At 47.8% G+C, this 25,790-nt stretch overlaps 5 protein-coding genes across 6 annotated transcripts; 4 read left to right on the top strand and 1 right to left on the bottom strand.

Moving 5' to 3' along the window:
• The first annotated feature begins 102 nt into the window (after positions 1–102).
• On the top strand, positions 103–4,431 carry LOC120959807 (hornerin-like). Of its 2 annotated transcripts, none has more exons than XM_040383461.2 (4): positions 103–321; positions 1,682–1,967; positions 2,046–2,687; positions 2,763–4,431. In XM_040383461.2, the coding sequence occupies exons 2-4, from the start codon at positions 1,730–1,732 to the stop codon at positions 3,353–3,355; spliced, it is 1,473 nt and encodes a 490-aa protein (XP_040239395.2). In that variant the 5' UTR covers positions 103–321; positions 1,682–1,729; the 3' UTR covers positions 3,356–4,431. The 2 variants fall into 2 exon arrangements, with proteins under 2 accessions (XP_040239395.2, XP_040239396.2); XM_040383462.2 differs by lacking the exon at positions 103–321 and adding an exon at positions 676–975.
• A 253-nt stretch (positions 4,432–4,684) lies between these two features.
• LOC120959811 (neuralized-like protein 2) lies at positions 4,685–7,163 on the top strand. Its single transcript, XM_040383466.2, has 2 exons — positions 4,685–5,632; positions 5,715–7,163. The coding sequence occupies exons 1-2, from the start codon at positions 5,422–5,424 to the stop codon at positions 6,263–6,265; spliced, it is 762 nt and encodes a 253-aa protein (XP_040239400.1). The 5' UTR covers positions 4,685–5,421; the 3' UTR covers positions 6,266–7,163.
• A 919-nt stretch (positions 7,164–8,082) lies between these two features.
• LOC120959806 (zinc finger protein 3 homolog) lies at positions 8,083–10,401 on the top strand. The gene is made up of 2 exons (XM_040383460.2): positions 8,083–8,394; positions 8,470–10,401. Exons 1-2 carry the CDS (start codon positions 8,278–8,280, stop codon positions 10,243–10,245), a joined length of 1,893 nt encoding a protein of 630 aa, XP_040239394.2. The 5' UTR covers positions 8,083–8,277; the 3' UTR covers positions 10,246–10,401.
• A 698-nt stretch (positions 10,402–11,099) lies between these two features.
• Positions 11,100–13,882, bottom strand: LOC120959805 (zinc finger protein ZFP2-like). The gene is made up of 2 exons (XM_040383459.2): positions 13,791–13,882; positions 11,100–13,733 (listed from the first exon to the last, which is right to left on the bottom strand). Exon 2 carries the CDS (start codon positions 13,532–13,534, stop codon positions 11,369–11,371), a length of 2,166 nt encoding a protein of 721 aa, XP_040239393.2. The 5' UTR covers positions 13,535–13,733; positions 13,791–13,882; the 3' UTR covers positions 11,100–11,368.
• Positions 13,883–14,564: 682 nt separating this feature from the next.
• LOC120959808 (probable RNA polymerase II nuclear localization protein SLC7A6OS) lies at positions 14,565–18,106 on the top strand. The gene is made up of 5 exons (XM_040383463.2): positions 14,565–14,687; positions 14,770–15,120; positions 15,230–15,741; positions 16,434–16,633; positions 16,729–18,106. Exons 2-5 carry the CDS (start codon positions 14,944–14,946, stop codon positions 17,004–17,006), a joined length of 1,167 nt encoding a protein of 388 aa, XP_040239397.2. The 5' UTR covers positions 14,565–14,687; positions 14,770–14,943; the 3' UTR covers positions 17,007–18,106.
• Positions 18,107–25,790: the final 7,684 nt, after the last annotated feature.

Genomic DNA, 25,790 nt, shown 5'->3' with positions numbered 1-25,790 from the left:
ACTATTTCAAAGCATTCGCGCATTTTTCGAACGTACCAGAGACACATTATTCCGTCATTGCATTTAAGCACGGATAATCGAACAGGCCATCGAACTGCCCGAGCAGCTGTCAAAAACACCGACCCCGAAACGAACCAGAAGAAAAACAGAAACAAGTGCTGCAGAGTGTCGCAAGAAACGCTCTTTACAAAATGATCTGTGAAAGAAATTAATTTCACCACCAAAAATGGTGTACCGAGCACGCTGCTAGAAACGTTCCCGCTGTATCGACGACGGCCCGCTACTGCCCAGCCACGGTTGCCTCCCAGTCCACATACGCAGGTAAGGAAAATGCGACGGTCCGCAGGCTTTGGGGGTCGCACTTTGTTTACGTGCATTTCGCGTTTCGCATGGAGAAATCGCCAATCGTCGTTGCAAGCGCAAAATGTAAAACCAGCTGTGAATGTCCCATGGAGTGGTTCCCGCTTTTTCTATCTGCCGGGTGGTTTTGTGGCCTCCCACCGGTCACTCCCACAGCAGGAATGTTGTTGCTGCTGCTGTTGTTGTTGTTAGTGTTGTTGTTGGTGTTGTGGCAATTGCTGCTTTGCCTTCACGCCAGCAACCTTGCTGGTTGAAGTCTCTTGGTATGCGTATACACGCCTTTACCTGCGTGTGCCTCATCCGATCGGAGAAGGGTGGAGGGGGGACGAATGTTGGAAAGCAGAGCGCGGAAATTTGCGTCGAAAACTCGAGCTTGTTGCAAATCCATCTCTCGGCAATCTTAGAGCGCAGACCAGGCCGGGGTGCTGGGAAGACGAGAGATATTTTCATCAACTCGAGACGGGGTGGTGATCGCATTTGTGACGATACACAGTGCGAGCATTCCAACATAAGGTGGAAAAGTGCAGAACAACAGTTCGCTGCGGTGATCGCTACAGCGTTACCAATCAACTCAAATTCAAGGGAGATCGTTCAGACTGCAAGTGCAAGTGCCATGTGAGTAGAGTTGAGCTGAGCTATCCATTCACAAAAGAGCCACGGATTAGCCTACCAAGTTGTGCATTCATTAGCAAGTAAGGGTCGTTTGGAGTGATTTATGGCAATAGAACCACGCGGTCAGAAGCGAATGGTAAGCTGGCCATGCGTTTACCGTTACTTGGGCGAGACGCATTTAGAAATCGTGAAACAATGCCTACCCTGATGCGCGGCGCTCGGCAAGAGATGCGGTTTCGTTCGTCTCTTTGGACATGTGAAAGTGGCCACGGTCGATGTAGGCCAGCTCGTGTTGGCAGTTTCTCTAATTGCAGTCGCCGTCCGAACGCAATCAGTTTTGCCACGATCGGACATTGACCGATCAGAATGGTGGAGGGGGTGGGTTAATCGAAGAAGGAAGAGTGGGAAACAACTAAGGCAGATCCTTAAAAGGATAAAGTTGACACACTCTGCGGAAGTATGAGCTAACTGGCCTAAAAAATCTTCTTTCCGAGGACAATTTCACGGTACACGACTGCAGTACCAGTTGGAAGTGAATGGGGCAGATCGAGTAATAGCTGGGAAGATGTAGAAGATGAACGGAAATAGGCTAAGAAACGTCATACTTCATTGGTTTTGGGGGCCGTTTTGTGCTTTGCTTTCCGAAGCCTTCTTCATTAGCTGCACGTGTGGCAATGTTTAACGTTTTGTTTTCCTCGTCTCGTCGTAGTATCGATCTTCGCTAGTGAACGGGTGAAGCTATACGAACCAGGCAAGCATGACATCCGTGCAGAGCCAGGAAGATCTAGAGGCCCGTATCGCGCGCATCAAGAAGCGCAATGAGGAAATCGAGAAGAAGTACCGCGAGGCGGAGGAGGACCGGCTGCGCGCGATGAAGGAAAATGCCATGGTGGAGATCAAACCTCCGAAGGATGACGATTGGCCCCGGGAGCATAAGTACGACAAGATCGATTTCAACTACGAGCTTGACGAAAGCACGCTGGCACAGCTAGAAGGTAATGGAAAATGGCTGCCAGTGGGTCTGTGCTGACAGAGCAGGCTTCGTTTATCGTTTAAGTTGTTTTATTTTACAGAGAGAAAGAAAGAAAAGAATGCCTTCATACAGAAGATAGCGAAAGAGTATAAGGGCTTTGCGGAGGGTGAAGGGCCACCACCGGATCCGGCGTACAGCTTTCTGGCCGACGTAGAGCGCGACGGTGAGAAAGCGGCGTCAGGTGCGGCGGCTGGTGATGGAGGAGCCGCCCCAAACAACAATGTAGCCCCGTCAGCCAATGGGAATGGTCGTAGTCCGCCGGTGAAAGGGGCCGATCATTTCGATCGCCGCAATCCCAACAATCGTAGCGGACATCGGTCACAGGGAGGACACAGGGAAGCGGCCGGAGCAACACCCGGCCAGGGTGGAAGAGGTAGGGGAGGGAAGCAACATGGCCATCATGGTCATCATGGCGGTGGGACGAACATTCAGCGTTCGTTTTCCACCAACGAGCACGACGGTTGGCGATCAGCTACGGGGGAGCAACAGAGGCGTGGAACGAGTGGCCGTGGAACGACACACGTGACACACGAAGGAGGTGGACACTGGAGGTCACGCGGTGAGCACCATGATGGGCAGGAGCATCGCAGCAAGGATGATAGCGGTGTGCATGCCTCGGCCAAGTTGGAACCGAATCTGACCATTTCGATATCGCGCGATGGCGAGTTCAAGAGTGTGAAAGGTATGGCGCCCCCGATAAGATAGTTAATTTCGATCAACCGCTTTAGCTAAAGATACATTTCTTCCCATTTTGCAGTAACATCTCCCCCAATCATCGGCAGTGGACGAGTTGGGCCTCGTCAGCCGGCGAAGCCTCAATTTCAGTTTCACAGCGGTCCGGGGGATCACAACCAGCCGTCGCACGGTGGTGGTAGTGGTGGCCACCACCAGCACCTACCGCTGACTGCCAGTGTGGGCCGCAAGGACGCACACGGGGGTGATCATTTTAATCGCAACGCTGCCGGTCGGAAATCGGATCGGGCCGGTGGAGAAAGTGCCAAAAAATCGGGACCCACGAATGGCAAGGGTGGAAGTGGTGGGTCCCAGAAGAGTAACAGCAGTGTGCAGGACCGATTGAACCGCAACCGTACGGCGGCAATCGCTACAAGTAACGATAAGAACGAGAACATCATAGCTACCACTGCTACTACTACTACAACTACTACTGCTGCTACCAAACCCAGCTCGACACAGCCCGTGTCCGGTGCGGCAAAGGCGACACTCAAAACGATTTCGAAAATTATTGAAAAAAATGCAGAAATTGATGAGAAGCTAGCCCGCGAACTGGCACGGGAGAATGAAAAGCTAGCATCGAAGGTAAAGGAACTACGCCTGCAGCAGGAACAGTGAGTTAGTGTTTGGTGGGAAAGGAAACGCTTATTGGTTTCCTATTGGATTGTTAGGGAGTGGCCGTCGAATGGTGTAATGTGTAATCTCTCCCGCACGTAAATTTTAACGAAGGCAGCATTTTTTATTTCTTTTTTGACGAGTTTCCGACAATGAGTGTAGCTGTTTGTGAACTCATTTGGGAAATGATTCACCGCAGTGGTTTTGTGGAAGCAAATGCTTCATGATTTTAGTATGTTAATTGTTTATTTATCTTTTTAAACTAATCGTACACTGTATAGGTGTACGGATTTGAACGGGGAGTTGGACGTTTTAAAGCCTAAGTTTTCAATCAATAGATTTTACTGTTTTGTAAGTTATTTGTGGCTGCCCAAAGTAACAAGATTCGTTATGAGATGAGGTTTTTAGATTTCTAATCAGCAAGCTCTTATGCAAAGGCTTATGCGCTTTGCGTCAATTGAGTGGATGCACATCGCTGTTTATTTTAAACTGCGATATACACAAAAAGACTAGACTTGGGTAGAATGCAATAATATAGATCGATGCTTCAAGCTGATGCAACACAGGCAAAGGAAGAGGAACGTTTGTATCGTTTTTTTTTTTAAATGCGATCGAATCGAACTGGTTGAGCTGTACTGATTTATTCAAACAATTATTTTAAACCCTTGATTACGCTGGTTCGCTGCAAATTGCACAATACGCGTACGGCCGAACACGATGTGCGAAGGCAGTTAAACTATCTGTTCTGCAAAACAACGTCACAACGCAACCGGACCGAGCTACGCATACGATAAGCATTTAGTTCTTGCAATTTCTGCATTGCGTTTTGAGTGTGCACACGCTGTAGGTTGTTATTTATTCATAACAGTAACCGCTTACGTTTAGCATTTTAATGAAAACATAATTCGATTTTATCTATTGTTTTAAACACCCCCTCCCCCTCCCTCCTTTTTAATCTGTTTATCTTAGTCTGTTCTGTTCAGCAGCAATCAATCGGATGGAAGATGCGAAAGGTCCTAATTTATCGTAATTGTGTATGATAAAAACGCTGCTAATATATATTAACGCATGCATTGGTACGAAGGATTGGTGTTTATTCATTGATGATGACGTTGGTATCCTATACAAAACTCAATTCCAATTCCGTTTGTCCCATTTGTGTGAAAGTAAGCAATTTTCGCAGAAGAAATGTGACGAAAGAGTGTTTCAAGTTCAAAAGTCCCAAAATAAAATAACGGCCCGTTTTGTCCGAAGAGTCGCCCGTTGTGCAGCGTACGCTACAGTGTATGCCAAAGCAACAGCACACCTGTCTGACAGCTTTCGGAGGGGGGTTTCACAACAAAAACAGAAAAGCAATTGTGGCATTGTCCCACTGGCGACGAAAACAAAACTGCGTTCCGTGTTTTTCGGGCGTTTTACATCGTTTTCCTGCCCGCTGGTCAGAAAAAAGAACAGCCAGCTTCGAGCTAGCGCTGCTGGATAATGTGATCCCGAACGAGTACGGCACCGGGGCCCTCTAGTTTTGTGTGTTTTGTGTAATAGACGCTAGCACTGTGCGGGTTTGTGTGCGGAAGAAAACAATGAAGAGTGGCATGGGGCAGCAGCACCAGTAGCAGAATTAGAAGAAAAAAAAAGCAGTGCATGATTTGCAACCGAGCGTGAATCTAAACTCGGCTGCGTAAATAACACATTGGCAGTGGGAACCACTAGACGAAGCACGCGTAAACGTTCGGACGCACGGACGCATACAGGCGTAACCAATAGATTTGGTTCGGTTTCGGAAGAGTAGAACGCAGTAAGCGGTACCACCACCAACCACTACTCCGACCTCTCCGTCACGACACGTTCGAGTGGTTTTTGTGTTGTGGTGGATGCTGAAAAGAATCGTTTTTGGTGGATATTCAATTTGCGTTGTGCTTTGCGTGGTCCCTAGTCGACCGGAAGTGCTTTAGCAGGTCAAGGACGCAGCTCGGTTGATCTGGTGCGGCGAACAACAGATCCCCGTTGTTGGGCACGCAGCGAAACAGCTACAAACAGCTTCCCGCTTGGGACTGGCAGACGAATGCAGCATGACGGTGGTCTATCCACGTAAAATGTTGGCCCGATTTCATCCGTACCACGGTCAGAACATTATTCTGTTTAACGAGAACACGGTTGCGTACCGGAAGGCCAGTTTCGGCAATGCGCTTACCTTCAGCGAGAACCCGTTGCAGCCGGGTGAAATCTTTCTGCTAGAGATTGAGAAGAACGAGCGGGGCTGGAGCGGCCATATGCGGTTGGGTAAGTTCCGTTTTGGGTAGCATTTGTTTTGATTAGCATCATTAATTTGCATTGTGCTTTCCCCGTGTGTGGTGTGTTTTAGGTCTCACTCAGCTTGATATCAAACCAGCCTCCGCACTACAGTACGCCCTGCCCGATCTGGCCAACCTGGGGCACAGTTGGGTCTTTCCCATCACACGCTCGGTCGGCAACTCGATGCTGAAAAGCAACATCCTCGGCAATGGGATCAACGTGAAAACGTCCCGTGGCGTGTTTCCGCGCAGTCTGCTCAAACCGATCGCCCAGGACGGTGGTGCCAGCACGGACATACTGCCGACGGACACCAACTCTCGCATCGGCGTCATCTTTGTGCCGAGCGAACACGAGGCGGACAAGGCGGAGATGCACTTCATCATCAATGGGGAGGATCAGGGCCCGTGCACACACGACATCCCGTACAAGCAGGGGGCCCTGCACGTGGTGATCGATGTGTACGGCACGACGAAGCAGGTGAAGATCATCCAGCTGTACGGCATCTCGACGCTGCAGGGCGCCTGCCGAGATGCGATACTGGCGCGGGTGAAGAAATCGGCCATTCCCGAGCTGCCGCTGCCGGAAAGTTTGAAAAACTATCTGCTCCAGTACGGGATGTAAATGGTGAGGGGTGTACTATATCTTCCCGTCTCTCCCCTAATACATTGAAACAGTGAAATCTCCCAGGGTGAATGGCTATAGCGCTGTTTATTAGTGAGCAGGGTTAATTTTGTCACAAAACGGGTTCTAAACCTATACGACCAGTATCATGCAAATGTATCGGAATACCTTTTCTCGAGTACGTGCTCGAGTATGTTTGCATGGGCTCTTCACATCTACTTCTTAAGTCAGACTTAATCAAAGATCAAACAGCCACAAGCTTATTATGAATGATTTTTTTTTCGGAATTTTGCTTATTTTTGGATTTGACATGGTGTTAATGTTAATCTTACAAATACAATTCCACTTGCTGAATGCGAACTACATCACATACTACTATCAACAGTTCTACTCTCACAAGTATTTTATAGAATGTATTAATTTGACATCAGAACCAATTCAAATTTGAAGGAATAATCGTTCCCGAGCTATTTGCTAGTGGGTAATCAGGTCCTGCAAGATGTGTCTGACGCTGTATCCCTCGTCGAATCATCCAGAGCATAACATGTATGAAACGATTCTATAAAAGAAACTTATGGAAGGGACACATGGGGGTTGAATAAGTTGTGAATAAGGATGCTTACGGGGGCGGGGTAAGGAATAATTTCTACCGTACTACTACTACAAGGACGTTTTGTCGATCAATGTGAATAGTTAATCAAAACCCGAATACCCCGGAACCCCCCCGGGGTCTAGCAAATCCAAATTGTCCTGCACGACGCTCAGTAAATGATTGTCCCAAAATTTGTGATTTTTTGTGTGTGTTGGAAAGTTTGTGTTTCTTTTTAAAGCATAGTGTACGAAGGTGAACGACAAGAATGAATAAATATAGAATATCCTACAATATTGGTGAAATATATACATCATGTTTAATTTAAATCGATTTGTTTTGTGCACTAAAAGAGGAAATTTTATTGTAGCTGTAGTTAATTGATTTGCGATTCCCAGGACAATAAGTGCTCAAGGGGACGCGTTCAATTAGTCCACTATAGCATCGTTGTGTGACAAGCGTTATTCACCAATACAGGCCAATTTATCGACGATCGTCGGATGGAAGGTTAATTCTCTTCATTGTTATGCCAGTCGAAGTTCGCTTCAGCACGCTTCACGAGGAGGAGGGCTGAAGCGGATTCCCAAAATTAAAGTAAAATCGATGACTATTCAAATGACTACAAATCAAATAACAGTACAGTGGAGCGCCGTTTATCCGGGCTTCTCGGGACTTGACATCGCCCGGATAAGCAAATAACACGGATAATGAGTCAAATGATATATTTTATCATCAATTCCTCATTAGGTTTTGGAAAATTTTCTTATTTTTTGATAAAAATAACCCAGTTTTTATTAAATTCATGTTTTTCCACTGAGAATATTTGAAATATGCCATGAATTATAATGTTTTTTGTTAAGACAATGTGCTCTTATAACCGCTTTTACAAATACCCTCCTCAGAACGCAATGTCATCTTTGTATTGAACTGTCATTTCTCAACAGCACGGATAAACGGAAAGCCGGATAAAAGGTACCCGGATAAACGGCGCTCCACTGTATATCATCAAGCATGACATCGAAACATTTTAACAGATAGCTTCTATTCATTGAATAGAAACAAGTAATTTTAAAGAATTTAAAAATCGTCCATTTATAATGCAAATATTAAATTGGAATTGAATGATTATCTTTGTTGAATCTACAAAGAACTTCTGTTGAATCAGATTCACGAACCGCAATTAATTCGGATCCGTTTTCGGAACGCATTGTGTCGGTGGTTCGGATCGCGCCATGCCCATCACTACTTGTTCGTTTGTTTATAATGTTATTCGTGCTGCTGAAATGACGTCGAGAACTGTCAAAACGGGCAGCAACCAAAACACAGCTCAGCCCGTACCACATCGTACACCAGTTTTTAGGGACAAAATTGTACCATTTTTTTTTCGTTATTTATAAAATAGATAGGCAATAGTTTTTTAAGAATGCTCTCCGTGTGTCGTTTGTGTGCCCGGTGGGGTGAACCGTTTGCAGAAATGGACACCATACTGGTAGAGAATCTGCAGCCAAACAAGGCGATCATGCGAATGTTTGGCTTCGATGTAAGTAACGCCTCTACCAAGCTGCTTCTTTATCCATCATTAGACTGTGCATTATTTTTCACCCATCCTGTACAGCTTTCTTGTTCACCATCGTACCCGAACCAAGTGTGCCACGAATGTGTTCAAAGCCTAGAGTACAGCTTCGTCTTCCACCAGCAGCTGGTGAATGCGGAAACGCTGCTCCGTACGCTGCTTGAAAAGGGTCAGCTTGAGCAGCGTTTGCTGGAGAAGAAAGAGGTAGGAGAATCACTGCAGCCAGCGGTGGAGCTGTTGGAAGTGATTCCACTTTCCGATATGCCACAGCACAGCGAGGCTGGCTATGCTGACCCAGACGAACCAAAGAAGACCGTCGAGAGTTTAAGCGATGGAGGAGAATCGCTGCCGGAAGAGAATGGCTGGCCCGATAAGTCGGCGGAAAAAGTGATCGAAATTAAGATCGAAGCCATCGAGGAGTTGGAAATTATAAGCAGCCCACTAGAGGGCGGTGAAACAAGCGCTGTGCCATCTCAGGGAGCAACACATACGTGCGATGATGAAGAATCGCATTTCCTGCATCGAAAAAACAGCGGCGAAGCAGCGTTGGAGCTATCGAACGAATCGAACCGCATTTCCAATGCCGAACAGAAAGCGATCCGTGCAATCGTGCCCAACAAATGTTACGTGTGCTACAAAGTGTACGCCAACGAGGCCGAACTGACGGCGCATCTGATCGAGCACAACGAGCTGCTTCCCTTCCGCTGCCGGCAGTGTAGTACAACCGACCGGGTGTTTGAGTATCGTACCATACGCGCCCTGAACAAGCATCTCGAATCGCACCGCTACCCGTTCGATTGTGGCGAGTGTCGGTTGCGCTTCCGCAAGATAACTGCCCGCAACGATCACTTTCTGCGCATGCACATGTCCGAGGGCGTGTACACGTGCGAACGGTGCGGTGTGGAGTTTCAAGATGCGCGCAAATTTCGCCTCCACATGGCCGCCCACCGGAACATGGAGCTGCAGCGGTACAAGTGCCCCGTCTGCTCGAAAGCCTTCCAAAGCAGCACACTGCTCGAGCGGCACAAACAGATACACGCTGCGAAACCACTGTTCCAGTGTCAGCACTGCATGCGAGGGTTTAACTCGAAAAGCAACTACATGCAGCACAAGATGCTGCACCTGCAGCAGAACGCGTTGATACACTGTGGGGAAGCGGGTTGTCGGCAGAACTTTACCAACTACCGCGGCTGGCGCCGGCACATGAAGACACACTACCCGCAGGAGGCGGTGTACTGGGAGTGCAGGGACATGCTGCCGGTTACGCTGCACGATACGACCGGCTACCCGCAACCCTGCCCGGAAGCGGGCTGTACGTACGTTGCCGCATCGCTGCCACTCATGTTTGCCCACTACCGCGTGCACTACAAGGCGTTCCGGTGCGAGCAGTGCGACGGCAGGTACTCGAACGCATCGGCCCTGCGGCAGCACGTGGAAATACGCCACGAAGGTGTGCGCCGGTTCGAGTGCGATCGGTGCGGCAAACGGTTTGCGTACCGGCATAAGTTGCGTGAACACGTTGCTGTCCATCTGGGGGTGCGTAACTTCAAGTGTAAGCAGTGTCCGCGTAAGTTTAGCAGCTCATCGAATCTGGCCGCGCACGGGAGTACGCATGCGAGCGAACAGGCCGCTAACAGTAGCCGGCGTTGTGCGCTGTGCGCAACGACGTTCGTATCTGCGGCGGCACTTGCGCATCATCATCAGGAGTACCAGCGATTGGGCCAATCGGGCGCGAGTGCGTGCGAAAGGATCCAGGCAAGGAGGCAGGAGGAAGAGGGTTTGCTGCGGCAACGTGAAATGGAGTCGTCCAGCGATTAGGTGAGTCAGTGCTCGAAGGAACACGTTTAGCTAGCCCGTTAGGAGATTGTTAAGTAAGTGTGGATTGAAAAAGGTTGAGCATTAAGCGATGTTACTAATCAACGAAGTGTAATTATCATTATGGTGTAATTAAATTCAGTGATTATCATGAAGGTATGATTAGTCTTTTCACATGTAAACCTTATTCCGCTTTCTCTATTTTACTCATTACAGGGTTTCCCACGATTTATTGGTTGGTTCCCACGATTTATTGGTGCGTTCCCACGATTTTTTGGTCATTTCCCATAATTTTTTGGTAGCAACCCACGATTTATTGGTCGGTTCCCAAATATTATTGGTCGGTTCCCAAATATTATTGGTCGTTTCCCAAATATTATTGGTCGGTATTATATTATATTATATTTGGGAACCGACCAATAATATTTGGGAAACGACCAATAATATTTGGGAACCGACCAATAATATTTGGGAACCGACCAATAAATCGTGGGTTGCTACCAAAAAATTATGGGAAATGACCAAAAAATCGTGGGAACGCACCAATAAATCGTGGGAACCAACCAATAAATCGTGGGAAACCCTGTAAGACAGTTTTTATAACATTTCTCATTGAACTAGGAGTGATTTCGTGGTACAAAGCTTTTTTTCTTTTAAATTTCAAATTAATTTGACACAATTTAAAACAAATTAAGAACCAAATTCTATTACATTAAGGATCTCATGTTAAAGGCTCTCCACAGTTATGATAGGATTAACAATTTGGAACAACATTGATATGAAATATATGCTCAAAAGTTACTTTCTAACAAATAACCCTACCCCCCCTAGCACCGACATACGTAATAAAAGACGCGTTTGGTTATAAAAAATAGTTTATTAAAATCGTTGTGTGTTTGTCTTGTCGCACCGTTTAAACTGGGATTCTGGTGTACAGATTCAAAATCCTGAGGTAAAAAGTGGGGATTTGTATTACAATGGCAGTTGGGTGTTTGGAAGATGATACACAAATGCGCGCTCTGTTTGCACGTGCACCTTCCCCATTTATCTACTTTGTACAATATATACGTTCTACGTACAGCAATTACCTGAAAACGCGTTTTAACGAACCGTTGGCAAGCGATCGTCAACAGTCCATGAAATCGCTCATCTCATTCGGTGGATCGTTGCGTTCGAACGATCCATTCCCATCGTCGCTACCGATGCCGCCGACTGCTTCCGCTGCGTGCATCCCTTCCTGCTGGTGATGATGCTCCGCCGTCTTTTCCAGATGCTGCTTGCGAATGTGCACCTTCAGATAGTCCTTGCGCGGGTACCGCCTCAAACAGTACTCACACTGGAACGGTTTCCCCTCGTCGCCCGGATTGTGCGTGCGCATGTGTCGCTTCAAGTCCGACGATTGCACGTACCGCTTGCGACAAACCGCACACTCGAACGCTTTCTCGCGCGTATGTACGCGGGTGTGAATTTTCAAACACTGCAACCGCTTGAACGTCGCCGGACACACGGTGCAAGCGTACTTGCGCACCTGCGAGTGGCTGATGAGGTGCGTCTTGAGCAGATCCTTTGTGCGAAACGCTTTGCCGCACTCGACGCACACCTGCTCCTTGGCGCTGCTCGCGTGCAGCTTAAGATGGTTCTTCAGGTACAGCTTGTTCTTGAACCGCCGGCTGCATACGCTACACTCAAACGGCATCTCGTTCGAGTGGGTCGTCTCGTGGTTGGACAGATCGTGCGCACGCCCAAACGTGCGGCCACACACGGTGCACGGGTAGCACTTTTCGCGCGCCACCTTCTGCTGATGCTGAAGTAGGAAAAAGATCGACGCGAACCGCTTCCGGCACACGTTACACTCGAACGGTTTGCCATCGTCGGTGCCCGAGCCGGCCGACCCGTCGGCCGGTTTGTGCACCCGCTCGGAGTGGGCGCGCAGGGCGGCCGCATTCTCGAACACCTCGCGGCAACCGCCACAGCACCGGCGGCGCTTCTCCTGCGCCTCCTGCTGGTGAGCGCGCTCGTGGTGCAGCTGCAGGAAGAGCTGCTTCATAAACATGGCACCGCACAGCGGGCACTGGAACTGGCGGATCTGGCGTTTGTGGGTGGCGAGCGATTTGCGCGTCGGGTAGCGCCGATAGCACGTGTCACACTCGAACGGTTTGTCCGGATCGACCGACCGCTCCAGCCGGTGCACGTTTTGCGAGTGAACGAGCAGATCCAGCTCCTGCTCGAAATCCAACCGGCAGCCGCAACATTTGTACGTTTCCTTGTTCTTGTGGCATTTGGTGTGGGTGTCCAGGTTGGCTTGCGTCATGAAACGCTTGCCGCACTGCGCACACACATACTTCCGGTTGACGGAGCGTTCGTGCTCTTTCAGCAACTGGCGTGAGCTGAACCGTTTAAAGCACACCGGGCAGCGGATCGGTTTACTCTCGCTGGCCGGTCCATCCGATGCGGACGATTCCACCGGCAGGTGGACCGTTTGGCAGTGCTCCCGTAAGCTTTGTTCGCTGCTGAACAGCTTCCGGCAGCCGCAACACTTCTTCTGCTCGTTGCACGAACCGTCCTCTTCGGTGGTTTCGCTCGACTCGTGAACCGTTTCACCCGTAACCAGGCGCCGCGCTGCAAGTGCCTTTTCTTCGTACTCCAGAATCAGCTCGATGTCTTCGCTTGACAGTACCGGTTTGTTTTGCTCGTCCTCCAGTTCCGGCTGCTGGGGGGTTAGCTCGGGATGCTGATATTCTTGGTGCGATTGTTCCATACCGGACGGTGGTGGTGGTTGCTGCTGCTGCTCGATAGGCGTGTCCGCGAAACCTTCCTCCTGAACGCTGTCAGCTTTCTCATCGCTCGGTGCGGTAAAGTCGCAGTCCGCATTCTCCAGCAGCATACCTTCACCCTCCAGCATCATGGTGTCGTACCCGTTCGCTAGCAGGAACTCGTAGCCTGACGAGTCCATATCGTCCGCACGCAACCCGACCACCGACGACGTGTTCGGTTTGCGCTCTTCGCGGTGCAAGTTTAGCTCGTGCTTAAAGATGGACCGCAGGGTCACGTCCGAATCGCGACACTTCTGTATGATGTGGTACGCGATGATCAGATACTCGGCACAGTTCCGGCAAGCGTTGCGAGGCAGTGCATCGTTCTTGCGGATCTCGACCCGGGCACACTCTCGGATCACGTCGCTCAGCAGCACGTCCTCGAACTCGTCGTACACGCACACACAGTCGTCCTCGCAGCTTTCCATGCAGATCCGGCACACCTTGTAGCAGTCCGGCTCGATGAGGATGTGGTCCATGGTGCGAGTGGCGAATGTGGATTCCGGTTACCCTAATCCGTGTGCGCTGGTTTGCTATGAAGTTCACTTGTGCGATGATGCACCAACACTAATCTCGGTTGTCTCGGTTGCCCGATAACGACGCACACACGCCTCTAGCTCACTGTGTAGCACGCCATCTGTGGTGCTGAATCCGGGTTTTCCTTTACCCCCAAATGCTCTAGAAACAGATAAGAATTGCGGGATGAGGTTTGCAGGAGTTTTGGTTGGTTTTTACCAGAACACGGGCGAAACGTAGACAGCACGACGTGGGTATCCCCGCACAAACGAAATGTTTGTTTACGTGCGCGCATTGCGATATTGGTGACAGCTGCACACAGAATCGTGTGCCGAACAGGGTGGCCAGATTATTCAGACAGTCATAGGCTCCGGAGTCGACTCCGAATCCAGAATCGATTCCGGAATCGGAATCGGCTCCGGAAACAGAGTTGGTTCCGGAATATAAATAGACCTGGGAAACGCAATTTGCACCCGGAGGCATTTTCGATTCCGTTCCCGATTCCGGAACCGATTCTAATTCCGAAGCCAATTCCGGAGCCGATTCCAATTCTCAAGCTAAGTCCAGAACCAATTCCGATGCTGATTCCGGAGCCGATTCTAGAAAACTTCGGACCTAGCAGGAATCGATTCAGCTTTTTATCGATTTTAGTTTACGAAAAGATTACGATTTTTTTTAAATTTTCCCATCACTAATCGGTGATACAGTCGTCAACCGTTTTATTAATTCATGAAATTCATTTTAATCAGTATTTAAGCTTGCTCAATCAATATTTAGAAAAATATTTGATTTCGATAGGAATAAATAACGAAACAGTTTGAGTTTGAGGGTGCTCGTATGTCAATCGGTCGTTGTTGTTGTTTGAATAGTTTATAGAGGCTTTGGCTCCAACGGAGTTCTTTCGCCTCTAATCAATCGGTCGTCTAATCGAAGATCAAAACGACTGTTCAAATAATTCGGTAGCTCTGGTCACCGTGCACGCAATCCTGCTGCCCAACTGTCATTCGCTGCCCAGCGCTGTCAACAAAAACGCGTCTCTTTCGGTGTGTGTCTTCGTCTGCCTCTTTGTTTGCTGCACAATTGGCCAGAAAAACATTTTGCATTTAATCCACCCATGTAAGTAAAGTGTTTGCATTTGCTCTCTGTTGAGATAGTTGCGTAAAAGCGCAAAGTACAATCGTTCTGTACAACTTCACAGCGTGCTGGAAAGGAAGAGGCGAATCAGCAGTGCTCTTGCAGGCTGTATTTTTTCCTAACCTGCAAAAGTTGCCCGTTTTGCTGCAGCATCCATCCGTGCTTTTGGCATACAAAAAAAGTGCTCTACTCCACACAACTACCAGCGGCTAGCGGAATAACGAGCTGAAGCAACGGTATGGCAACCGTGATAAGACTGAAGAGACGCGTGGATGAAGATCCGCTGAACGCATTTGTGCTGAACTGCAAGCGGCAGCGTGTGGACGGTGCGACGGCAGGCGAAGAAGACCCCAATGCAAACGGGGCGGCGGCAGGCACTTCGACGATTCTAAAGTTTGCTGGCACATTCACAAAGGTAAGACTGTTGTGGGCTGTGTTTTTGCCCTTACAACGTTGATCGACAATGCTTGAGTGTAATCCATTTCGTGCTTCTTTCCACTCCCCTCCTACCCACCCCACTACAGGCTGAAGGTATCGCGTCGCACATTCAAAACATACACAAAGATCAAGCGAAAGATGCCCTGTCCCGGGTGCACCGGCCCAACATTACCTCCCGCAACCGGCTGGCCACGAAACAGACCGCACAGAACAGCCGATTCAAGATCGTCAACTGTACGCGCTCCATCACGAACGTGGAACCGAGCGAACCGAGCGACAACAATGCGCTACCGCTCACGACCACGATCGTTGACGTCGAGCGGGAAGTGGCCCGTCTGGGGGAAGGCACTGGAGCGGCAGCAGCAGCAGCAGCAGCAGAAGTACCACCACAGCAACATAGCAGTCTGCCCGCGTTGTCAGGGGTAACGCCCGATATCGTTCATTCGGCGATGGGCAACGGGACAGCGGCGCTGCCGGAAGACCAGATGCCCTACTTTTACGAGAACGGCGTACACTACGTGTACGATCTGTACGTGGCCGACGCGAGCCAGAATGTAACGCACATCCCGTACTACACCGACAATCTGGACGATCTCAGGTTGGTGCTGATAGAAGACGCGTACTTTGCATTCTACTCGTTCATTTAAACGCCGGCCACACTGCGCACTGCCGGACAACACACACTACCAACTAGATATAGTGTAATGGCCTAGGAGAGGATCGGCTCGGCGCGTGTGTGTGTGTGAGTGTGTTCGTCACCACCACCACCATCACCGGAGGGCGGGAGGGAGTGGTGATTGTCGCAGGGCACAGTTTTGCTAGTACCAGGCGCTAACGCTTTTGTCCTTTCTATCTCTCGCTCTCTCTCTATCTCCCATTTTCCCCTCATTTACTGATTACTGATAGTTAGTTGTAAGAATTAGAACAAAAGAAAAAGAACACAACGCCCCCGGATTACAACATTTACAAACAACTTTCGCTGATAAAAATATACTCTAAAGGGAGAGGGCCACAGCGGAACGGCCGTGTTTGTGTGTCCCGCTTGCGCACCTTCCGTGCGCCGGTGGGTTCGCAAATCGGCCTCCGTCTGTGCTGCTTCATCCAGTAATTTATCCCATGTGTACGGTGTCTCTGATTCATTCCTTAGTTGGTCGTTTCTTTGTTTGTTTTGTTGAGTTTTGCTCTCTCTCTCTCTCTGTCTCCCTCGTTTGGGCGGCCACTGTTGTCGGATAACTAATGATTCCTCTTTTTGGCGCGTGTGCTGCCCAAAACCACTCTGCCCGTTTACAGCGTCATGGTGTGCGACGATCCACTGTACGCGTGCCACCGGGGTCTCGATTCGGACGATTCGAGCGACGCGGATTCGGAAGACTCGAACGCGGAGAACGACTGGCGCAACGACTATCCGGACGAGGACGAGGACGGTCTGGCGGACGGTGCCAGTGTGGGCGAGGACGATATGGTGCGGGCGGTGGAGGATCTCGATTTAGGTATGATGATGCCCAATCCCTTGCGTGTGTGTGTGTCTTTTGCTGCTAATTTGGCCATGTGTAATTGGATGTTTTTTTTTTGTTTTGTTTGGTAGATGGAGAACGGGAACTATCCTCGGACGAAGACTACGTGCGGTACGATGAGAATGAGGAGGACGGCTTCGCTTATCCACGGCACGATGGGGTACTGTACACGGACGAGGAGGACGATTCGGACAGCGAGGCGGAGGGCATCAACCGGGAGGATGTGCGACGGTACGGGACGGCCTATGCGCGCTACAAGGCACGCATCTTGCGCGAAGAGAAACGTGATCAAGCAGCGGGCAGTAGCAGCAGCAGCTCTAGCACGGAGGATTTGAATCTGTACGATTAAATGCCGTGCGTGTGTGAGTGCGTGTACGGTGGGAATGAATGGTTGGTGGTAACTCATGGTGACGTTGAGCGGATGCTACCGGCCGGCGCCGCATAGTTTGTATGCTCCGTGCCGGGGGAGGAAGAATCATGCTGTCCATCATAGTGCTAGCGTGCTCACTTTCCATTCAAACGATCGACAGTTCAGATCTCGTCGCTTATTCTCTGTAAATGTGCTGCATTTATTCCGTGTTCTCAAAATAAGAGAGTGATCCGTGTGTTTACTATTTCTCTTGTAAAGACTAATGTGTCATGCATGTAAAATATAAATATTTCTCAACCCTTTACCTCAACAAAATATTTAAGAGTGTGGTGGTATCTTCCCTCCTCACACCCCCTTCCCACTTTGCATGCTTTATCAAATTTTCTCCCAAAATTTTCATAACTTTACCCTTGTTAGTTCCCTTTCCTAAGCCCTCGGGGCTTGTGTTGTGGGGGGTGGGGGGGTCACAACCTCCACCACCTCCCTACACACATTCCCTTATCTCCCTCATGCTTTGGAAAGTACAAACAAACGTCACAAGGTAGATCATTCGGACATATATGGTTCACCCCATTCCATTCGCTTTCAAGAAAAAACACCCTTGAAACAGCGATTCCTGGTGGTGGAACAAAAGCACACCCCCCAACAAAAGAAAGAAACATATTTTTAAATGCACACAGCCACTCAACGAAACCCGAACGCCACTCAATAGTGCGTGTGGCACTCATCACGCACTCAGCACTGATATTTGTTGGTGGTTTTTATGCTTACGGCGCGGCACTCACGGGTGGAAGGTAGAATGGCGCTGTGTGTTGCGTGAGTGCCGAAGGAAACAAACGTTTCTCCGTACTCGCGTTCAAATCTCGTTTCTAACAGCAGCCTTTCACACAAACTTTAACTTATTCTCAACCCCCTTGCTCGTCAAGTGTTCAATTTTAATCATTCCCATGATTTCAGTTGGTCAACAGCAAGGTAAAGCAAAGTCACATTCCACACGGGTAGATGTGTATTCAATTAATCTAACTCGTACTATAATTCAGACAAACCTTGCTAGCTTCGGTTAGTGGGGGACAACAGTTTTTGTTTATTATCCTCATATTTGTTTCAATTCTTTGAATGAAAATGGTATAACTTTAATAATTTAATATACGGAGCAACTGGTGGATATGATCATATCAGAAGCTGCGCGTTTGCTTACACATACCGCACCCAAGAGGAACGGGAAGATCTCACGTTTTACTTTCGTGTGTATGTTTTGTATCGCTGTAGTCGCCTTACTTGATAACACAATGTTATAGCTTATCACACTGTTTTGGGCGGGGCTTCTGATAACACGTTGGTTTGTTACGCCCTCTCGCGTTAGTAAAGTCTATCTTCCAGGCGGGACGAAAAATGGCCACAATAGGCATCATCCATTTATAACGCAACGCAATGTTTGAAATGTTCGATCCCCTCCTCTCCTAGTGGAATAAATGAAGAAACCACCCCTATAAAAATAACGTAACTGATTAAGCTGCCCCCTCCCCCCTCCAATAGATTATTTTATTGAACAAAATCAGATGCTTAGTGATGTTTTCTTCTTTTTTTTACTTAATTGTGGTACATTCACAATGTTTTGAATGAAACAAGATAAATTATATTATATTTTACATAAGGAAAAGTTTTCCCATACAGCATTCTTCTTCTTCTTATTATTATCCGGCGCTACAACCACTTTGCGGTCTTGGCCTGCCTCAGGAGTGTCCGAAACCGCTCACGGTCTCGCGCCTTCGTCTGCCAGTCCGTTATCCCGGCCTTAATGGCGGACGCCTCCACGCCATCTTGCCACCTCACTTTGAGCCTACCATGCCTCCTCTGTCCTTGTGGACGGCCTAAAAAGACTTTACGGGCTGGGTCGTCCGTTTCCATACGTACAACATGGCCAGCCCACCGGAGCCTGGCGAGCTTGATACGCTGTACGACAGTGAGGTCGCCGTACATCTCGTATAGCTCGTCATTATAGCGGCTCCTCCATTGTCCTTCCACACATACGGGGCCAAGTATCCTTCTGAGCATCTTCCTCTCGAACGCGGCTAAGAGGGTTTCGTCAGATTTGGACAGTGTCCATGTCTCAGAGGCGTATGTGAGTACTGGTACTATATAGGTACTATATAGTCCCAGCTTCGTCCGTCGCGACAGGTTCTTTGAGGTGAACTGTTTTTTCAGGCTGTAGAATGACCGGTTGGCAGCCAGCATCCTTGCGCGCAACTCAGCTTCCATGCTATTGTCGTTGCTGACCTTTGACCCAAGATAGGTGAATTGTGGGACGACTTCAAAAATGCGTTCACCTATCTATACGTTCACCACACAGGAGACCAATTCAAAAAGGTTCTGATGATCGGATCCTTAGCGCCGTTTGCAATGTTCTTGCTTCACTATCAGAAGCGTATTTTATTTATATGAGGAAAGACGACAAGCGGAGTGTTTATCCATTTTCTCACTCCTTCCGCTACCTTTGAGGGATGCTGCGATCAATCGAAACGCCACTAGCGTAGATCAAAGTATCGTAAGGCGTCATCCATCACTTACGTAACAAAAAAAAGGAAATTTGCGTAACTAAGTGTAACGTTTGAAGAAACCGACGTTGGTATAAACCGGCCCCCTAGCAATGGCGGACTATTCGGTGTAGTGGTACATAAAAAGTAGCGACATTCGTTTTAGGCTTGCATAACTGCGAAGGCTGTTAAGTCAAGAAAATGAATTAACGTTTACATATTACTCATTTGTTGCAGCTGAACTGGTCAAGAATGTAGGTGCACGACTAGAAAACGAGATTCATCAAATTGTTAGTGAGGTGTGGGTTAGCGAATCGATGCCTTGTGATTGGAATCTCGGTATAATCTACCCCGTATACAATAAGTTTTGTGTTCGGATGACCGATGAAGCGTTGATGATAATGACGCGAACAAAAACTACAATTTACAACTTATATTATAAGTAAAATGATAACATCCGTGCCGCGCTGACACACAACCGTTCGCCACCAAAGCCAGATCGGAAGAGAGAGAGCAATTCCTAGATTCTAATTCTCCTACTTCTAATTCTCCTGATTTCGCCTTGCCTATCTAGTTTTCGCCTCTCTCGTTGCGTCGGCCGCCTGACTGGTATCGGCGGCTGTCTCCAGCCGCGATCCAGGGGTGAGCAACAATACGATCACAACATCTCCTTCCTTTAAATTCGCTGGTACGATTCGAACCTACGTGGCGGTCTTCTAATACGAGAAGATCGACGAGGAGGTCGTTCCAGCGTGCGACTAATTCGAGGACGTTGATTGGGAAGGATATCTATGTCGGTGTTAGTTAGTGGTATAGGCAATGCTGCGTGCTCTATCGTATGATGTGTGCCTTTTAAATTCCACTCACTTAGCAAAACGTCTAGCGGCAATCCATCGGGATGGTGCTCATGTTCTGAGTATACATTACGCTTGCGAAGCTGATTGATATGACGCCTATGGATTTTGCTATCTGCTGTTTTAATTTCATACATAACATTCCCTAGCCGTTTTTCAACTTTGCCTGATATCCATTTGTATGCATTGTGCGTGAAATATTTCATAAATACTGGTTCACCAATTTGGAATGTGCGTGATACGGAAGCTAATTGCAATTGAGTAGTTTTTGTAGGTCTAAGCAGATTTAACTCGGTACGTATGGGACGACCAAACATGATTTCAGCAGGTGTTTTATGCCGTTCTAATAATGGGTGCGGTGTAGCCCGATATACTTGCAAAAATGTCTCCAAAGCCTCATCTAATGATAAATCACTGTTTCGAATTTTTCGTAACGCTCGCTTCAATGTGTCCACAAATCTTTCGGCTTGCCCGTTAGATTGTGGATGAAATGGGGCTGTAGTCATATGATTTATTCCATGCCGATCACAAAACTCTTTAAACACACTGCCTGTGAATTGTGGTCCATTATCGCTGACCAACGTAACAGGTGATCCAAAACGTGATACCAATCCATGTAGCATTCTCACAGTTGCAGCCGCTGTAGTGCTTGAAGTTTTAATTATTTCTGGCCATTTGGAAAACGAGTCGACTACTACCAAGAAATAAAACCCGTCGACTGGCCCTGCGTAATCTATATGAATTCTCTCCCAGGGTGCTAGTGTTTCTGGCCAAGTTGCTATTTTCTCCTTCGGTGGTGCTTTTACTGCAGACTGACATGCCTGGCAACTGTTGACCAAATCAACTATATCTACATCCATTGACGGCCAATACACATAGCTACGAGCGATTGCTTTCATCCGGACTATCCCTGGGTGACCTTTATGGAGCTGATCAAGACATCGATTTTGTAATATTGCTGGGATCACTACCCTCTCTCCAAAAATTATGCTTCCTTGTATTATCGTTAGTGCATCTTTCCGACTATAAAAACATGATAGATCTTTTCCATACTGCATGTCGCGAGGCCAACCATGTTTCACAAATCCATATACCTTTCTTAAGAGCGTATCATTAAACGTAGCATTGGCAACCTCTTCATGAGTGAGCGGAAATGCTGACAGTGAGTTAATTGCTACATACGCTAAATCTTCTTCTACATCCACGCTGGCTATCATGCATTCAGATTCAGGCTTCTCATGTCTGCTGATCAATCTTGATAAAATATCTGCGTTTCCAAAATCTTCCGTGCGTACATATTGAATCTCAAAATCATAGGCGAGCAGGGTTAATGCAAAACGCTGCAAACGATTGGCTGTATATGTAGGAATGCCTTTCTTTGAGCCGAATATTCTCAATAACGGGCGATGGTCGGTTTGGAGGTAAAAATGTCTGCCGTAAATCATTTTATGAAATTTAACAACAGCAAAAATTATTGCTAAACCCTCTCTATCAATCTGACTATATGCCTGCTCTGTTTTGGTTAAAGCTCGCGATGCGTGTTGTACGACTCTTATTGACCCATCTGGGTATTTCTGACAAATAGTAGCTCCGAGCCCGATTGAGGAAGCATCTGCTGATACAATTATTTGTTGCCTCGGATCATAGTGTGTGAGTAAAAGATTTGATGACAATACTTTCTTAAAAGAATCAAATGCTGCCTTACATTCTGCAGTCCACTCAAACTTATGGTTATTTTTCAAGAGATTATCAAGCGGATAGCGCAAATTTCGCATGTTAGGAACAAACTTGCCATAATAATTTATGGCACCCAGGAAAGATCGTACGCTCGATACATCTGTTGGCTCTGGCATTTTCATGATCGCTTCGATTTTGTCTGGGTTAGGGCGTAGACCTCTCTTGTCGATAATATGGCCCAGGTACTTTATCTCTTTGACGTTGAAAGCACATTTATCCGCTCTTATGGTAAAACCAAACTCTTCGATTCGCTTAAGTACATTAACCAATATTTCATCATGCTCCTGCTGAGTTTTACCTCCAATAATTATGTCGTCTAAATAGCCTGAAACACCGTTTAATCCAGTTAACATTGCGTCTATGATTTGTTGAAATGCAGCAGGGGCTATCTTAACGCCAGGTGGAAGGCGATTGTAATTGTATAGACCTTTGTGTGTGTTAATTGTAAGCAAATTACGATAGCGCGGATCTATCTCGACTTGTAAGAATGCGTCGGAAAGATCTATTTTACTAAAGACAATACTGTTTGCCAGACGCGCAAAAATATCCTCCGGGAGAGGTAGCGGGTAGTCATAGGGTTGAAGAGCATCATTCAACCCCGTTGAATAATCCCCGCAGATTCGAATTGCACCATTCGATTTCCGAACTACGACTACTGGTGCAGCCCATTCGGAAAAATTCACCGGAGTAATGATTCCAAGTTGCTCTAACCGGTCTAATTCACTTTTCACTGCCTCCTGCATTGCATACGCTACTGGTCTTGGTGGACGAAATACAGGTCGACAATTATCTTTTAATATTAACTGTATATTGGCCTTCGAACAAAATCCTTTTCCGTTAAAAACTGTGTTAAACCGCTGCTGAAGTTGACTAGTACACGTCATCACCTGAGTGCAAAATTGATCCATTGGTGTTGCACCTAGTTTTAAAGCATCCACCAAATCTGCTCCCAGAAGCATTAAATTCACTCCAGTTACTCTTATTAAATTCTGCGATGTTTGTTCTCCTACACACACTTTGGCATAAAATTCTCCATCAATGGCAAGCTCTTCTCCTGAGGCATTCTTTGCAATCACTGATGCTGGATCTAACCGAGGTCTCCCTATTCGCTCCCATGTCTGTCTATTCACAATACTGATGTCAGATGCCGTATCCAATTGCAAACGGACAGGCATAGCGTTAAGCGTTATATCAACAAACCGACGATGATTATTAACATTGAACACATTGACTTTCACGACTTTGGTATTAGCTACATTCCGATTTTTAAATCCTGGCTTCCACTTTGGCTTATAACTTTGGTTATGATTTTGGCTTGACTGGCAATAACCTTCCTTATGACCGAAACGGTTGCAATCGTTGCATTTGTTGTTGTAAAACGGGCATTCACTAACCCAGTGTAAATCACCGCACTTAAAGCAATTATACCTTGGCTTTCGTAATTGTGTTGGTGGCGAACGTTGGAACCGCTGTTCCCGCGACTGTACGGCAAATACATTTTCCTGCGCATTCGACTCTATCATGGCGCTGTCCCGCTTTAAATTAACTATTCTATGACACTCAGCTGATAATTGTTGTAACGTAACATCAGGCTTATCCTCTATACGCGCGAGCATCCTAGTCCTCATGTCCTTATCTGACTCGTCCTTGAGTCCGCACACGAAAAGCAAACACTTTAACTGCTCTTCTCCCATTTTACTTAGCTCAAAATCAACACACGCTTTGTTGAGCCGGCACGCAAATGTGAGATGATCCTCGCTACTTTTTTTGTGTAATTGGAGACACTTAAAACGTTTACTAAGTAGTGATTCGCGTGTATCAAATAAAGTTTCGAGCTGTGCTATCGTTTCATCGAAATGGAAATCACTAGCGCGCGCAGGTAGAATGAACGATAAATACCTGTCATGCTCAATGGGGCCGAGCTTGCGTAGCAGTAGACGAACCTTCGCTGCATCGTCGATACGAGCCGCATCCTTTTTGAACAACTCGTCGTAGCGCGAGAACCACGCTCTGAAAGTGATGCCGCTCTCACCATCGAAACGAAATTCACTAATGTTGCGGGAGAGCGCTTCGATCACTTGCTCCGGCTGGAAGCTGGGGACGGCAGGATTCAGCGTATACATTCGCTGGCACATGATTTGATTCAGCAACTGCTGTTGCTGTGCCATCTGTTGTTGGAGTAGCTGCAACGTTTCCGCCATCGTGTTGGCGCCTGTGCTGGAGCCTGAGATCATCGACCCCGTTGGCAATGGTTGCGATGACCCATGTTGAGCAGCAAAGTGCGATGGCGGAGGGACACCCGAATGCGATGGCGCAGGCCGGTCATCACGGCCGAAATTTACAGCTTGCTCAGGATAAGTACCGGCATGGTGCTGCGTAACACCGCCAATAACAGGTCCGCCGGGTTGTTGCACCGGGTCCAATGCACTGGGCCGTCCAAATGACGAACGCCGTTGATCTTCATCGGGATGCACGCCTGCACCGTTTGCCTCAATGGTGCTCATCCTCCGTCGTTTGCGTTGTGGTCGCGGAATTTTCGTCGCGTGGGTAAAATAAAACAATAAAAACAGAAAAACGTTAGACTCGTCGCCACTTTTGTGTTCGGATGACCGATGAAGCGTTGATGATAATGACGCGAACACAAACTACAATTTACAACTTATATTATAAGTAAAATGATAACATCCGTGCCGCGCTGACACACAACCGTTCGCCACCAAAGCCAGATCGGAAGAGAGAGAGCAATTCCTAGATTCTAATTCTCCTACTTCTAATTCTCCTGATTTCGCCTTGCCTATCTAGTTTTCGCCTCTCTCGTTGCGTCGGCCGCCTGACTGGTATCGGCGGCTGTCTCCAGCCGCGATCCAGGGGTGAGCAACAATACGATCACAACAATAAGGGAGACAGGTTGGACTGCAACAACTACAGGGGTATTACGGTGGTTGAATACCGCCTATAAAATATTCTCCCTAATCCTTCAGGATCGCCTTGTCCCGCACGTCGAAGAGATAGTAGGAAACTATCAAAGAGGATTCCGAAACGGAAAATCAACCACTGATCAGATCTTCACCATGCGGCAGATCTTGGAGAAGATGGCTGAATACAGAAACGACACATACCATCTCTTCATAGACTTCAAAGCCGCATACGATAGCATAGCCAGGGTAAAACTGTACGACGCTATGAGCTCTTTTGGAATCCCGGCCAAACTGATAAGGCTAGTTAGAATGACTATGACCAACGTCACATGCCAGGTGAGGGTGGATGGAAAACTCTCAGGACCTTTTGCTACCACCAAGGGTCTGCGCCAGGGGGACCGGCTTGCCTGTCTCCTATTCAACTTGGCGGTAGAGAGGGCCATCCGTGACTCGAGGGTGGAGACTACGGGAACCATCTTCTATAAGTCAACCCAGATCCTGGCATACGCTGATGATATAGACATCATTGGTCTGCGGCTCTCCTATGTAGCAGAAGCCTACCAAGGAATTGAGCAGGCGGCAGAGAGCCTCGGATTGCTGATAAACGAGGCAAAGACCAAACTGATGGTGGCAACATCAGCGGACCTACCAATAAATAATCCGAATCTACGTAGGCGTGATGTACAGATAGGTGAACGCACTTTTGAACTCGTCCCAGAA

The sequence above is a fragment of the Anopheles coluzzii genome, chromosome 3 (genome assembly GCF_943734685.1).
Source record: "Anopheles coluzzii chromosome 3, AcolN3, whole genome shotgun sequence".
NCBI classification, from domain to species: Eukaryota; Metazoa; Arthropoda; class Insecta; order Diptera; family Culicidae; genus Anopheles; species Anopheles coluzzii.
This window is presented reverse-complemented; position numbering and strand designations above follow the sequence as displayed.

Coding starts and splice junctions, on each gene's coding strand:
- LOC120959807 (XM_040383461.2), top strand. CDS start 1,730: ATGACATCCGTGCAGAGCCAGGAAGATCTAGAGGCCCGTATCGCGCGC. Junction 1,968..2,045: donor CACGCTGGCACAGCTAGAAG/GTAATGGAAAAT, acceptor TTTATTTTACAG/AGAGAAAGAAAGAAAAGAAT. Junction 2,688..2,762: donor CGAGTTCAAGAGTGTGAAAG/GTATGGCGCCCC, acceptor CCCATTTTGCAG/TAACATCTCCCCCAATCATC.
- LOC120959811 (XM_040383466.2), top strand. CDS start 5,422: ATGACGGTGGTCTATCCACGTAAAATGTTGGCCCGATTTCATCCGTAC. Junction 5,633..5,714: donor GAGCGGCCATATGCGGTTGG/GTAAGTTCCGTT, acceptor GGTGTGTTTTAG/GTCTCACTCAGCTTGATATC.
- LOC120959806 (XM_040383460.2), top strand. CDS start 8,278: ATGCTCTCCGTGTGTCGTTTGTGTGCCCGGTGGGGTGAACCGTTTGCA. Junction 8,395..8,469: donor TGCGAATGTTTGGCTTCGAT/GTAAGTAACGCC, acceptor CATCCTGTACAG/CTTTCTTGTTCACCATCGTA.
- LOC120959805 (XM_040383459.2), bottom strand. CDS start 13,534: ATGGACCACATCCTCATCGAGCCGGACTGCTACAAGGTGTGCCGGATC.
- LOC120959808 (XM_040383463.2), top strand. CDS start 14,944: ATGGCAACCGTGATAAGACTGAAGAGACGCGTGGATGAAGATCCGCTG. Junction 15,121..15,229: donor TTGCTGGCACATTCACAAAG/GTAAGACTGTTG, acceptor ACCCCACTACAG/GCTGAAGGTATCGCGTCGCA. Junction 15,742..16,433: donor GACAATCTGGACGATCTCAG/GTTGGTGCTGAT, acceptor GCCCGTTTACAG/CGTCATGGTGTGCGACGATC.